General features: G+C 40.5%; 1 protein-coding gene across 1 annotated transcript in view; it reads right to left on the bottom strand.

Moving 5' to 3' along the window:
* Positions 1-8764: 8764 nt before the first annotated feature.
* SLCO5A1 (solute carrier organic anion transporter family member 5A1) overlaps positions 8765-16479 on the bottom strand; it is a 271273-nt gene continuing 263558 nt past the window's right edge. The window contains exons 9-11 of the mRNA XM_014939600.1: positions 12493-12734; positions 10967-11031; positions 8765-9742 (exon numbers count right to left, since the gene is read on the bottom strand). Of these exons, the coding sequence (XP_014795086.1) occupies positions 9297-9742; positions 10967-11031; positions 12493-12734 (753 nt within the window). The 3' untranslated portion in view covers positions 8765-9296. The remainder of the gene's footprint in view (positions 9743-10966; positions 11032-12492; positions 12735-16479) is intronic.

Genomic DNA, 16479 nt, shown 5'->3' on the forward strand with positions numbered 1-16479 from the left:
TTTTTGACTTTTTTTTTTCCTTGCCGATATTGGTAGAAAGGTTTACATCAATACATATATGCTTTTCTCACCGCATCTAATGCCTATTATCCCAAACAGTATCCTAAAAGCATTATTAGAATCCTGAGACTGAAATTCTTTTTGTTTTGTTTTGTTTTTTTTTCCAACAGGCATTAAAGGGAATGATAAAATCATGTTTGATTTACATTGTTCTAGATACAAAAGGCACATGAGCTAAAAAGCAGTAGTTTAGATAATTTTTGCTGTTGTATTCTAAATATTTTCTTGAACTTTACCAAACATTAAATTTTATAAAGTATAATACGAAAATGACTTTGCAAATCTGTATTACTCAGAACTTAGTGTCTTCCCTTGCTTTTTCTAAAAATGTCTAAATAATTAGTGCAACAACAACGAAGGAGAATTACCTCAAACAGACGTAATTCCACAGCATCCAATTCACAGGTGTGTTTCCCATCTGTTCCGTGTTATTTAGTGTAGTGAGTATTTCTTGGCTATTGCAAGCACTGCAGGTTAAACTTACATTCATTGCATTGTATTTTAAGTTGAAACTTTTTAAAAAGGAGATTCTTTTAGTAGGATTTTATTAATTTTAAGAAGCAGTCTTTTTGATGGACTCTGTACATATGTTAAAATTACTAGCTCTTTATCTGATGTATGTGTCATGGGCTGATTGATAGAAAAACGTATTTATGGTCATGAATGATGCTATTTGTACATAGGTTTTAAGTTACTAGGATACAGACTGTGTTTTTAAATCTTGTATAATATTTCTGTGATACTTTTATAGAACAATTCTGGCTTCGGGAAAGTCTAGAAGCAATATTTCTTGAAATAAAAAGTGTTTTACTTTACCTGCTTCAGAGAAGTCCAGATGATCCAGTTTTCCTGCTGATTAAGATTTATTTTTACAGTATGTTACAGGTTTCATTTTTAAGACTCCATCCACATTTAAAGCCATGGGAAACGAAAAAAACCACACCACATTCGATTAGTTCTAAATTATTCCTGGAGATTGTGAATAATATATGTTGGTTTTTTTTGTTTAAGACATGTTGTGATTACTTTTTTTTTAAATTCTCAATTCATCTGATCCTTTTATCCTTAAAGTCAATGCATCAAGATGCAGAACAGGTGGCTCCCAGGTGTGAAGGGATATTAATTAAATGGTGCCACCCCCTCCTTTGCTGCTTTCCCTCCTCCCTGCAGAGTTCTCACTCTGACAGCAAAGAGGAGCAGAGCAGACACGCGAAAGGGCTTAAGGGGAATGGAGCACAGATCCAGCAGATCAAAGGAGGTGATTCTACCCCTCTGTTGCTCTCTGGTGAGACCCCACCTGGAGCACTGTATCCAGCTCTGGTCTTCAGCACAAGAAGGACAAGGACCTGATGGAAAGGGTCCAGAGAAGGCCATGAAGATGCTCAGAGGGCTCGAGCACCTCTACAGTGAGGACAGGCTGAGAGAGTTGGGGTTGTCCAGCCTAGAGTAAAGGAGGCTCTGGGGAGACCTTAGAGCCCCTTCCAGTCCCTAAAGGGGCTCCAGGAGAGATGGGGAGGGACTCTTTGACAGGAAAGGGAGTCATAGGACAAGGAGAAACAGTTTTAAACTGAAAGAGGGGAGATTTAGATGAGATTTTAGGAAGAAATTCTTTGCTGTGAGGGTGGTGAGACACTGGAAGAGGTTGCCCAGAGAAGCTGTGGCTGCCCCATCCCTTGAGGAGTTCAAGGCCAGGCTGGATGGGGCTTGGAGCAACCTGGTCTGGTGGGAGGTGTCCCTGCCCAGGGACTCCTCCCAGGGGGTTGGAACTCCATGATCTTTAAGGTCCATTCCAACTCAAACCATTCTATGATTCTATTTCAAACAAATTTGTATTTTTTAGCACATAACTAATACCAACCAAATCTAGTCCTAGAGGAACCTGTGGAATTTTGCAATTTATTTCTGCACCATCAATACTTAGGTGTGATTCAGTGGTTACTGAATTCAGTGGAAAGATCTGGTTTTGTCTGACTACGCACTAACAGACCAAATACTTCATCACCTGATCCGGAATGACTGCTACCCACATACCTTTTTTGTAATTTTCTCTTTTTTTGTCAGAAATAAAACACACATGATATGCTATTTTTTATTTCCAAATATCAAGTATTGAAGAGTTTGTTTTGTAAACACATGTTTACAACATATGCTGACAATAGATTTCATTAAATGATGTGTTACACAGCTTTCAAATTATTCTAAGCTCTGCTGAGAAATAAATACCAATTAAAAAACCCCATACAGGAGCCTAAAGTATGCAAAAGAAACCGCATAAACCAATTAGTCTCTTTTTACCACAGCACAGCACCCACACACTCATACAGTCAGACATACTCTACAAATTTCCTTAATACTCTACACATTTGCTTAATAATGAGGTTTTTAAAAAACTAAACAGTTACAGGCAGCGTGCCCACTCCATGCTCCTGTTGTCCTACCCAGACCATCGCTGTTCTGCTTGAGTCCTTTGGTTGAGGTACGTGCTGCAGCCGAGGGCAAAACTCCCATTTGATCAACTGGGGAAAAGAGCAGGTCTTAATCTTATTTTTCCATACCAAAACTCAGTTTCAGATGATTTTGTACTTTTTTTTTGTTTTGTTTTGAAGCTTCCCTCCATGTTTTCAAATATGGAGTTTGTTAAAGAGGTAAAATTTCTGACCTATCAGTTGGAGGGGTAGCTCTCAGGGCTATTTAGGACTCAGGTGCCTCTTCTGCATGAGCAGTCCAGGCACATAACACAAAATAATTAAATTGCAGAATTCAAAATGTAAGGGAAAAAAATTATCTTCAAGATTTTAAAACCAAATTCCTCTGTTTTAAATCATAGCTCACTATAAAGTCGACCAGATTTGGCCTCCTTCCATTGCTAGAGGTAGAATTTTCTCTTATTCTACCCCTCTCTTTCTGGTGTTCCATGGAAGAACATTAATATTTCAGATCTGAATCATCAATTTAATTCAAATGCTCACTAAAGTTGCTTGGTTAAGGGGTCCCAGAATTTAGCCCAGTGTTTCTTATCATTACTATCAAATTTATTTTCAGTCTCTGCTTAAGCAAAGCCACTAAACAAAGATGCTACAGCAGGATAACTACATCCCACATGAGATTTCTGTGGTCGGTGTAGCTTTAACCTCAGCCATTAGCACTGGGCCAGATCCTGTGCTGCCTCCTTCCCACAGAAGAGCTAGGGTAGGAATTGGCCCACCAGGAATCACAAACACTGTCTTTGCTGGAGCAGCCCAGACTTTAAGAACAAAACCACATGCAGTCGCATCACTGATATGCCTTGAATATGTCGTTTAAGTCATAGTGAATACGTCATAAAATACTTCAGTACCTATTAGCACCACAGTGTTGTTTAGTCATTTGTCCAAAGATTATCGAGCTGTCTCACCCTTCCTAGAGGTGAACAATGTTTTGGATGCTTTTGGTAGCCCTTCATGAATTCCACAGCTTTTTACCTATTCCCTATCATGAACAAAATGTTCTTACAGGATAACATTGTGTCAACTGGTTTGAGATAGATAGAAAAAATAAGAAAATACAGTACACACAATGGATGATATAATAATTGGAAGAGTAGAATGGAACCTGAATAAATAAGTATCTCTTTCGTAACACTTGAAACCAATAAAAGTTTGGAGCTACTTTGAACTTACAGAGTATGTCTATGTTTAAGACAAAAGAAAACAGCTTATTTGAAGGACTGGAGGGGGGTTGCTAAAAACTACAGTTATTAACTGTAGTTAATGCGTTGGATATGACTATGGGATATGGATAATGTTAACTGTCCTCCATAATTTTAAGCAATATATTCTGTGGAAAGGATAGGGAAAATTTCCTTCCTGAGGATCAGGTAGGCTTTCAAACTTTTGGCCACATAATAAAATGTACTAGTGATATTCAGTGTAAAGAAGATGAATCTTGTGAACCCTGGTCATATCTAGTCCCCACACTGAAGGCTCCGCTTCTGTACACTGTGATAATGCTTATATATAACATTTTTGAACTGCTATTTGTAAAACAAGATGTTATAAGAAAAAACGAAAGCCCTAATTTACACCAAAGAACAAATGTACCACCATGATGTTGACTGTCCATCTGCTAAGCACTCTAAAAGATAAAAATGTCTATAAAATCAAAGTCCAATGTGTGAAGAACCTGAAATATGTTCATACAGGTTCTAAAAGGGGCAAACACTCTGTCCAAAGCAACACCAGTTCAGGTAAATCTCTGTTACTGGTTGTTTTAAGCCCTTGGAAAGCAACCACAGCTGGATGGCTTCGGGTGGGGGAACCCAGACCCTGCATCTCCTGTGTCATTATAAAACACACATTATTGAGAAAACAGAAAAAAAGATAAATCTGTTCAGGAAATATTTTGTCTTTGATCTCCGAAAACAGCAATAGTCACCAGAAAACAGGGTATAAAAGCTAAACAAGCACTTGATATCACGCTTGCTGAAGCGCAGTAGTCACCAGCAAACAGGGTATAAAAGCTGAACAAGCACTTGATATCACGCTTGCTGAAGCGCCAGCTTGTTAACGTAAAGCCCAAGGTACTGGCCCACTTCTTCAGCCTCACCATCGGACCGATGAGGCTGAGAAACTGGCTCCAGAATAGTTGTAAGACACTTTGGACCTATTTATCATCAGTTTTACTTAGCATGAAGAGCTGTGCTATTACACGCACAGAAAGTGTAGTAAGGCAGCAATAATTCAGGCATTTTAGGGGGAAAAACCCGCAGGAACAGTACAGAAGGTGCTGAGCCCTCTCTCAGCCACGCTGTCTGGAGTCACACAGAGCAGGTGGTTTGTGCAGGATACTGAAAATTTGTCATCTAAACCTCTAGGTCCAAATTTTGCCCAAGGGCACAATCCAAATCTATAGCGTTACTTGAGCAACATCATTAGCTTTAAGGTCATAAAGATGCCCTTGTTTAATTTATCTCCCCACGTAACGCACAGATTTTCAGCCAGAAATTAAGAAGTGAATGGCAGGAAGAGTTAGAATGCATCTTTGAGCATGTCCACAAAATATTTGGAATTTTAACTATATTTGAAAATGAAAGCTTTCCTCCAGTGCCAGTGGCCACACATGAATACCACAGGGGAGTAGTCGAGCACTGCTTTGTGCTACTCTGCTGACAATGATCACTGAATCCATGGGGGAAAAAAAACTCAGCATCTTTACCCAACTCTTGGGTAAAGGAACTCCTTTTTTGAATGCAGATGGGATTCAGTCCAATACATGCATTATTTTTAAGTGCATTACTTAAGTATATAAACTGACACCCATATTTAAGTGCTCTGCTGGATCAGAGCCATAATGAATGAGTAGTTAATGCTACAAATTAATAAGCTTCGCTTTTTTAAAAAGAAAACATGTTTTTTGAAAACACTACACTGTTTGTAACTAATTTTGGGCCTTGCAAACTTACATTTCTAATACCTAGGAGGAAATTTGGGCCCCTGCTTCACCTACAGAACAGGAAGTTCTGAGGACCTGCAAGTTACTATGTGCACTTTTAAAGACACAATGGTTGGTCTAAGAGCTGAGAGTTTCTAATTAAATATAAGTTGCACCATAATTTTCAACACGTTTCTTACAGCTGCTCACACTGTACTGAAAGGACACAAAATGCCACCAGTTCCAAATTGTACCATATTGTATTCAGTATGCTCATGGGGAAAAAGGAGGATCAAAACCATGGGGCTTAATTTCTCTAATTAGAAATTAGAATTAGAGTCCCACTCTCCAGCCAGGACCACAGCCCCCAAAAGCTGTACCATCTCCTGAGGGTTCTACACTCATGAGCAATCAAAGCCACAGTGATGTCCTCTCTGAAGTTTTACTCAAGTTTCTGATGTAAAGAGGGGAAAGTGGTGGAAATTACAAGCAAATAATGGAATTTTATATTCCCTGGTCAGAGGGTTTTACAGCAGGGAGACAGCGTGGCCTCCTTCACTGGGTGATAAAGCTCCATTTTTCTTTCTGGTGAGTTGGTTTAGCACCACAAATCGATCAAGATTGCTGATAGAGATGCCCACAACTTCTCTGGCGATTTTGCTTCCTTCAGCAATGACCACCTCCAAAAATAATGTTTATTCAGCAGATCTCAGTCCATACTTCAGTCAAGGTTGACAATGCTGGAATTGACTTCTCTAGGAAGCTAATGTCTGTCTCCTGTGTGCCTTTATTGGCTTAGACTGCTCGAGCTTACTCACAGTAAAACCTCCTTCAGGAATCAATCAAAAACTGGCCAGAGTTTGGGGTTTCTTTCTTTCAGAGAGTGCTGATTTAATGAAGTGATTTTGTAGACATATACTCATATTGTCAAAATTATAATCAAAAAATCAAAAGGCCCTTGAAAGTATTTAAAGAAGGCTTTTTCAGTATTTCCAAAGTGAACACCTTTCCCTCTGCATTCCGGTTTCCCAAACGTTTCAAAAAATGAATGTTTTTTGAAGTGCAAGTGTCAGGATTCCCTAAAAAGCAGGTGGTCTCCATTCCAATAAGCTCCGAATTTCCATGGGCAGCAGTTGCAGATGTGTCACTTCTAGCACCCTCATTCCCTGCCACCAGTGTCAGCTCCTGACAGCCCCACAGGACTGATCTGCTCCCCTTTGTTATTTGCGTGGAAGAGAAGTGCACACTCGGCACGAAGCAGAATAGATGAGGACAGATGATTCATTTCCAGGCTTTTACAATTCCCTAAATGCTCTGTTTCTGAGGTATTTGGAAAGATTGTCGCTCTTCACCTCCTCCTGTGCTGATTAAAATGGGTGACTAAAATGGATGGGTGATGGGCAGCAATTACACTTTTTCCTTCTACTTTGCCTCGCTTTTAGCCATGGCAGGAATTTCTTGGTGCAAGAAGCATTACAGACCGGAGCAAAGGGAGACACTTATATCATCTGTTCTGATCTCCTATGGTAAAAAAAAAAAAAAAAGAAAAAAAATGCCAAATACCTTTGAACTGAAGAAATGTATTCCTTGGGATGAGAAGCTTAGAAGCTGACAACTCAGGTGGCACAGGACTGCGGATGCGTTGTGCCCTGGGGCTGGATCCCAAAAAGCTATTAAGACATATAGAGTAGCAGGAGGTGATTAAAACATTATTCCTCTGCCTTGTAGTTTGGAGGAGAAGCATCTGAGTTTGCAGCCACGGAGAGTGGAAATCGTTACAAGCCACATAAATGGACTGAGACGTTCTGAAATAAGCAGCCACCAGTTCAAGCAGGGCAACCAGCCCAGTGGGATGCTCCATGAGGTCAAGGAGAGCCAGGAGATGGGGGAAGGCAGCCAGCAAAGGAGAAAGAGAGGGAAATGTACTCTTCCCAGGACAACTCAGTGGATGCCAATGACTTTAATTTCAAGGACTTGCTTCCATATAATGTTTGATCATTAATAAATTAAATCACTGACAAATTTAAAATGAAACCAGGAGTAACTGTTCAAAAATATGTAGTTCTGCTGTCTTCTACTTATTTTCACACAATCCCACCCCCGTCACAAAATCCAAACCTGCCTATCACTGAGTCCTCTTAAAAGACTGCTTTTAATTTCCTAATTTCCTAAACTTCTAAGACTTTCCCTGCAGGGCAAAATACGACTTTTGACTTCCTAGTGTCCACCTGAATTCATTCTCTGTCCTTTGAGACATCATTAGTACATGATAAGCATGGCACTACAAAGCCTCCAGAGCAAAAAATGAGATGCCGAGTACATTTGATGAGAAAGTCTCAGCATCTCCTGGGGAGAAAACACACTACAGTAATTTGGAATAAGCAAAGGCCACATCATGTCCTGTGGGTCCACGCTCACAATCTCCATCCTTAGCTCTCTCCCTGGAAGGGCAAAGGAAAGATGACCTGCCCTTCATCTTCACCGACGCTTTCAATGAAGCTGAGAAAAGGAAAGGCAGCCACGTGTGGGACAAACGGTGCCAACTATGACCTCCAGACCCGTCCCACCAGCCTGCCCAGCACCGGGCAGTGAGAGAGGCAGAAGTGTGGGGAGGAACAAGAGGGACCCATGGAGCTGGCGTCCCCTCCCTAGTTGTCCTGGGTGCCAGGAGCGGAGGGGAAAGCCTCGTACCGGTGGGCAGGGCTGCCTGCAGCCCACCTGAAGGGTCTCTCTGCTGACTCCTGCAGATAGTGGCACCAGCCCAAGCCCCACACCGTCCCCAACTGCCAGGGGACCACTGGGTCCCCTCAAGGCAGAGCGAGGCCATTCACTCTCCCTCAAGATTTGCTCACCAAAGCTGAACTAGACCCAGCACACGTTTCTGAAGGACAGCCAAGCTCTTCCTATCGAGATATAACTGCTTATTTTTGTTCTTCAGGAAAACGATGCATTTGGCGTAACGGCCACCCAAATAACATTACAGAAATATGCACATATCTGCTCTGGTATGTGTGCACAATTCCTACATCTTAATGTTATTATAAATTAATACTGAAGTTTTTTACCCCAAGCATTATATTTTCCTAGCCTGTGCACTTGGTGAAGAATGACTACATCTCATCAAATGAAAACTAATGCACATTTTGACAGGATAAAGATATTACGACTCAACGTTTCCAAGTGTTACCTGATGCGTAACTTTTGTATGGCTTAACATGTTATTAACAGTACTTTAAACCTTATGTTCTTTTCTAATTTAATGCTTATGTCTGAAAATAGCCCCTTTCAAATTCAGTTGCAGTAATGTCTTTAAAAGCAAACTTCAAACTTAATTTGGTGCACATACAATTACCCAAATAAGTTGCATAGTTTAAACAAGTTCAATTGTGCTTTGTAGCAGAACTCACAGTAATTACTCATCTCTTAAAAATACGATTTGTGGATATGAAGTTGACAATACATTTAAGCATTTTTGTGACGTCTGGACATCAACAATATGAGTTTTTGTCACTCTTCCACTGACTTCTGCTGTTCATAATACCTCACCCTTACAGTGCTATTAGATCAGAGCATGGACATTTAATGGACACATCTGAAATAATTACAAACACAATTTTTAAAACTCCATCGTCGGGAGGGGAGAAATAAGAACTTGGGTTGGTTTGAGGTATCCAGCCCTCAGAAACATACCATGGTTGTTTGCATTAAGCTTTGTTGGTTTTATCACGTATTACATTTAGATTAAAAATAGAAGGCACAGGTGTTTTACAAGGCGCCGTAATTAAGTCAACCAACAAAACTAAATATTACATTACCAAGCCAGGGGTCTATATCTCAGCAGTGACTTCTTCCAATGCATTTTCATTTGAGGAATTTATTGCTTCTGAAAAAGGGCCGGGGTATGTCTGTGCTACGCAGTTCATTCCTTGTGCCACACCAATGTCTCCTCGGGAACTGAAAGTAGGGCAGGATCTAGTCCGTGCATAGTTTTGTTGGGGTCCAGCTTGGCCAACCATCTCGCTCACAGTGTTCACCGGTGAAGCCATCCACCTCCGTCTCTGCAGTTGCTCTTCTTTACACTTAATGGAATACCAGGCCAGGAAAATAAAAAAGAATCCCACGAACTTGAGAGCAGCTGCCAACCCAAAGTAGACAAAACGAAAGGAGGTGACATCGTATTCCCAACAAGATCCTTGTACGCCGCAATCCTGCTGCCAAAGCATGCACGTGGTGTCAATAACAGCCCCAAAATAAATTGGGGTGGGAATGTAAGCTGGAATAAAAATAGCAACAGAAATAATATGTGTTAGCATGTAGTGGAGAACTTCTAAAGAAACTATATGCCTTAGCCAAACAGGTCGAGAATTTTTGAGATTTCTACACTGCTGTTCTCACATGAAATGCAGAACATGGAAAGCTGATCAGCCAGTCTTCCTACCAACACTTGAAATGTACCACAAATGGGAAAGAATTCAAGCACCTTACAACAGGTCCTGCTTCAATCTGTCATCCCCAGACAGCTCTTCTTGAACTGTGTGTCACCCAAAAGATAATCAAATGTTGCTCTCAGGAAGTAAAATACAGGAGAGGAACAAAATACAGTGCGATCTCCAGAGTGTTACTTGCTGAACATCCATTGCCCATGAGTTGGGAAAGGGCGGGTGTTGTTGCTTCAGATTAGGGAGGAAAAGCCCCAAAGACTGCAAAATGTTTCTCTTAATGAAGATGGATGGAAGTGGTGAGATCACTGAATTTTTTTTTTTTAATAGATCTTCGTCAGAAATAGACTTCAACTTCTATAGTTGCTAAAAATGCAGCCAGCTCATTGGATGCTCCTGCTTTCCCCAGAAATACAGCATCCTCAAGACAAGTCAGAAACACCCCATCCCTGGAGATGTTCAAGGCCAGGTTGGATGGGGCTTTGAGCAACCTGGTCTGGTGGGAGGTGTCCCTGCCCAGGGCAGGGGGTTGAAACTGATGGGCTTTAAGGTCCCTTCCAACCCAAACCATTCTATGATTCCATGATTCCAAAGAAAACTTCCAGATGCAGCTATATGGGCTTCTACTCTTGTTCTCTTAGAAAAAGTCTTGCTTGCTCTAGTCACATGTCTCATAGTAGATGAACACCTTGAATGTTCTTTATAGGTAGGACTGTAGAAGTTCAAGAGCTTGAAAGAAACTATTTTGTGGAATAAAGACTTTTAGCATGTACCCGTTTTGCTTTGGAAGATTTTAAATTAGACATTAAGTAACAATTGCTTCTTATGCTAAAAATGCAAAAAGCTATTGCTGCTGCTGAAAGCAATAAAAGTCTGTTTCTAAAAAAGAAAAAATCCTTGTAAAAATATTCAGTTACTATTAATTTTTAAATAAAATTTGAAACTGTAAAAATTCTCTTTCTGGGACAAAAATGTTGTTCTAGAAAATCAGCAACAAAACAAAACCGAAAAAAAAAAAAAGGAAATGAAATACATTCAGCAGTAACTGTAAGACTTACCAAGAGTTCGTAATAAAACAAACTGCATTCCTAGTGCAAAGGGCCGCTCCCCATCTTCCACAGACCTAGCAGGAGACAAGAAAACTTCTCTGAAGAGACAGTCATAACAGATAATCATGGCATTATGCTCTGGCTCTATCTACCTCCTGGCCTTTTTCTGAGCTGTAAAAATCTTTCTGATTTTCTTCCATTTAGCTTCTAATATCGTTAACTCTTATTGCTAGAAAAACATACAGCCAGCCGCTCCTGATCCTGTTTAATTAAAATTTCAATCACACCTTTTAGCCTTGCTTTACCTATCTAAGGCCTAAAGAATTTGATCCAAAGCCATTAAGGAAATTTAGAGAATCCATCCAAAATGTTATGGTTTCTCCTGCTAGTTTCCTATTATTTCCCATAACATCTTGCTTTATTTTCTTAATCGTTTTCAGATAAATTAGAATTAAAGGAGAATTAAATTGCTGAAAGCTGGGGTCAGCTTCTGAATTTAATAGATCTCTGTGTTGCATAAGCACTTCGGAGCTATTTTAGGAAAAATATCAGTTGAAACATCGAAACAGTCTGGTTAAACTCTGTTCCTTTTCAACACAAGTAATACAAGATTTCTTCCATTGGTTTCAATGCAATAATGTCACGCATTCAAAAAACTAAATCCAAGGTATTGATACTCCACAATGCAACTACAGTTTTAGTAAACCATAAATTTTCTTCTAATTTAAAAAATGCTTTAAATCTTAACCTAAAGTTCTGAAACTAAGATAGGCAACTGTTAATGACATTAAGATTTAAGATAAAAATACACAGCAAAACTGCAAAGGGGTGCAGCTGTAATACCAAGGTTTTGAAGTCAAGAACTCTCTTGGAAATTGAGAAAACAAGGAACCAACCTGGGCCACAAATCTTGGATTGATGGACTGTGCACACTATGTGATTTGGGACAGTGGGTGTCACTGTTCATGTGTGTGGACTGCAGTTTTTTTTGACTGAACAACACAAAATCCTGCTGGAGATGTCCCTTATGCACCTCACTGTTACGAGGTTCACTGCAGTATGAATGTTCATTGGCTGTAGTTTATCTTTGCATAATTGCAGTGCAATGACAATGGTTTTTTATTATTATTATAGATAATATTATAGAATCACAGAATGGTTTGGGTTGGAAGGAACCTTAAAGATCATCCAGTTCCAACCCCCTGCCCTGGGCAGGGACACCTCCCACCAGACCAGGTTGCTCCAAGCCCCATCCAGCCTGACCTTGAACCCCTCCAGGGATGGGGCAGCCACAGCTTCCATTCTTACATGATGCTTTAACTTGTTGTCTCTTTATAGCACCTGGAAATCATTGAACATTTTATGTTTCCTAAAGTGGATTATCATGCTACATACTCTAAATACAACCAAGTCCCACCCAATCCACGTCAGCCCTACTCTATTCAGTTTTTAAGCATACACAAGCTTGAAGGAGTTTGGCTGCGTTGACAGCAGGCACAGCAAAAATACCCGAAAACCCACGACTGAGTTCTCACCTGAGTGTCACTATGATTGCTGAGGGCTGGGCACAGGCTGTTATAAGGGTAACGATGAAGAGAAATATCAGGAATGGGATAAGGGTGTTGCAGGTTCGGTCACACTTTCCGGAAACAGCGTAGCCATTCTCATTCAGGTAGGTTTTGACAATAACCAGCCGGAGCTGACTGCGCTGGCCCACCGTCGGTGGAGTGATCACCTGGCGACTCTGGACACAGGCACATTCCGTGTAATTTCTGACCTGGGGAGAAGGAAAAAAAGAACATTTTTCACGTGAAAAACCTGCATGAGAAAGACATTGCACAGAGGCAGGGTACAACAGTCCCACAGTACTTCTCAATCTCCGGCATCATTACCCCAAGAATGAATGAGGTTACCACTCTGACTATTTTTAAAGCTGGCCACAAATTCCCATGATGAGACTGTCTTTCCATTGCTTACGACTTCCACTATTAGGCTGAATTTAGGAAAAAATCTGGAATATTTTTGAGAAATTCTGCTGAAACAATTCAACCACATCAACAAGGAGGCCAGGGAAAAAGATCATTTCTACTGTATTACACAAACTGTGAGGAAACAGCACTGTGTTGAGCAGCACTGACAACACCATAATCTGAAATTTGGCAGGTTGTCAGCATCCACCTTCAGGAAATTCTGCTGAAACAATTCAACCACATCAACAAGGAGGCCAGGGAAAAAGATCATTTCTACTGTATTACACAAACTGTGAGGAAACAGCACTGTGTTGAGCAGCACTGACAACACCATAATCTGAAATTTGGCAGGTTGTCAGCGAGTGAGGTTACCACTCCGACTATTTTTAAAGCTGGCCACGATTTCCTATGATGAGACTGTCTTTCCATTGTCTATGACCTCCATTGTTAGGCTGAATTTAGGAAAAAATCTGGAATATTTTTGAAAAATTCTGCTGAAACAATTCAACCACTTCAACAAGGAGGCTGGGGAGAAAGATCGTTTCTACTGTATTACACAAACTGTGAGGAAACACTCTTTAAGCAGCACTGACATGAATGTCTCCAAAGAAGCAGACGCCTCCACTTCTCTGGGCAGCCTCTTCCAGGGCTCATGAAAGTCTCCCCATATTCGGCTAAAGAGCAACAACCTGCACTTCACGCTTGGAGCTCAGGACCTTCCAGTTGGATGTGGACGTGGGTAGGATGCATAGAGGAGCAAACCAGAGAATAAAGAGAAAGCAGAGATTTAAGCAGCGAGATTGAAGGGCGTGAGGGATTTCTGAATGTACAATAAACCTGAAATTAGGATGAACAGACTGAATGGTGGGGATTGGAAGGGACCTCTGGAGATCATCTAGTCCAACCCCCTGCCAGAGCAAGTCCACCTGGAGCAGGTTGCACAGGAACATGTCCAGGTGGGGTTTGAATGTCTCCAGAGAAGGAGACTCCACCACCTCTCTGGGCAGCCTCTTCCAGGGCTCTGCCACCCTCACAGGAAAGAAGTTCGTCCTCAATGTTCAGATGGAACTTCCTCTGTTCCAGTTTGTGCCCGTTACCTCTTGAATAACTGAATAATGAAATGGCATATCATAGGCAAAGGGACTGTGATTTGAGCAAGGTGAGGAAGAGCTAGATCTGGAATAGCGTCTTCTCACATTTATTCTACTATTGTTTTCATCTAATTTAATGGCAAAAAGGTTTGCAGTGGAGCAGATTACTTGGCCACTAGAGAAGAAAGAGGTCAGGACCCATGAGATGTTACGGCAAGGAGTTTCTGGTTTCAGTCTGTTCACTCATAAAACCTAGGGCCACACATGCACAGCAGCTACATTACAAGACAATCTTAAGGTTGCAAATTTAAGCTCTAGACATCAGGAAATATCCCAATGATGGTTACTTGTCATTCTTCTACTATTGTTTTCATCTAATTTAATGGCAAAAAGGTTTGCAGTGGAGCAGATTACTTGGCCACTAGAGAAGAAAGAGGTCAGGACCCATGAGATGTTACGGCAAGGAGTTTCTGGTTTCAGTCTGTTCACTCATAAAACCTAGGGCCACACATGCACAGCAGCTACATTACAAGACAATCTTAAGGTTGCAAATTTAAGCTCTAGACATCAGGAAATATCCCAATGATGGTTACTTGTCATCTTTAATGAATATCTCTGCATGTGTTTGTTCTGTGACATAGCCTCACATTTTTTCCCCCTGGGATTTAGCTGAAAATCTAAATGATACATCAATTTACCCAGTATTTTACCTCCCATTTTCAAAATGTGGCTCCAGGTATTTTTTTTTTCCTCACGCTACACATATTCAACTACAAAGACAGAGTGACTCTTATTTCATATGGATTTTTCTATCACACTCACCATTCTAGCTTAACTCTTTCAAAAAGGAGTAATTTATCTTCAAAAGAGTTATGAGATGAGGCACTGACATTGCTATCCTTATTTTGTAGCTAAGTAACTGAAACAGATCAAAAGTTTCACAAATGTGGGTGACTAATTTGAGACAATTGGGATCCTTTTTGAACACGTTCCATTGTATACAATTTAATATATTTTAATCATAACTTCTAATCATGCCTTCAGATACAGATTTAGGCACTCAGTGCTTCTACAAATGGCACTTCTGGTTATTGCTCATGTCTATCATCCAGAGTATAAAGATTTCCAGATTAATGACCAACTGGGACAAGTTTTGTTCAAGTGACTTGACTTAGGAACGGAGGCAATGACAGAATCCAGTGTCCCAAGGCAGGACTCCAACCTCCAGTATCACAGAGCATTATGGCCATGCTCGTTTCGTACCAAAAACCAAGCTCTTAAATTCTTCCATTACAGAACTGTCCTTTAGAAAAGGATAATTAAGAAAGACAGGAAGTAATGTAAACATTGATTTTCTCAGGACATGATTGGGCTTTCCAGAAAGCTTATTCATAATGCATCCATCTCCTGATTTGCAGTCCTGAACCAGCCTGTGGAGCAGGAGGATGTTAGGTCCAATGCTGTGCTGGCTCAGGTTGACTGGATAATGGTCTGAAAATACAGATTCATACATAGATGCCACTGAGAGCACATTGGTTTCCTTTATAGATTTTTTTTTTTTTTTAGAGTATCTTGTTGGCTTTTAGTAGAAAATTGCTTTGGCCTGATTGGAAAAGCCTGTAGCGTGAGCCTGTGGTTAACTTTCAGTGTCTATATAAATCTTATTTGTGCTTTGCTGGATTGAGACATAGAATTGATCTTTGTTACATTTCACCTGACATCAGACTGGCACTATTAGTTCATTTAGTAGGGAGGTATTTTGGCAGTATGTGCTCTTCACTACAGATTTTGAAGCGTACTATCTCCTCTTATGATTGAAAAAAAGATCCTTCATGGCCTGAAGTTTTAACTTGGTAGCTAATGGTGAACAGAATAGGGCTCAAATTGGTGGGAAAATGCATTTTTTCATTAAATAATGCTTTATTATTCAAATTTTTAATTTATTACTTTCATATATTATTCATATTATTGATTTAATTTATTATTTTAAAACAACAAATGTAAGCTTATCCCACTGTATAACACACAAAATGTTCCTAAGCTATAACATTCAGATTTAAGTTTATAACATTTAGTGAGAATAGTTTCAAAATTAGACCATTTAAAAAGTAGAAGTAGGAGAAAAGGACGCCAGTGTACAGTTCATACCTGGTTTATATGTCTAAGATTAGATGTCTTTATATGTCTTGGACTAGATGATCTCCAGAGGGCTCTTCCAACCCCGTATCTTTCTGTGATGCTGTGAAGCACCAGCCCTCCCCACCTCCCTGGCATTTGGCACCCACTCAGGTGGAGGATTCACTTGGCACAAATGCCCCTCTACTCTGCACTCATGAGACCCCACCTGGAATACTGTGTCCAGCTTTGGAGTCCTCAACACAGAAAGGACATGGACCGGCTGGAACAGGGGCAGTGGAGGGGCCACGAAGATGATCAGAAGGATGGAGGACCTCTCCCGTGA

Source organism: Calidris pugnax, unplaced genomic scaffold (genome assembly GCF_001431845.1).
Source record: "Calidris pugnax isolate Ruff unplaced genomic scaffold, ASM143184v1 scaffold5, whole genome shotgun sequence".
NCBI classification, from domain to species: Eukaryota; Metazoa; Chordata; class Aves; order Charadriiformes; family Scolopacidae; genus Calidris; species Calidris pugnax.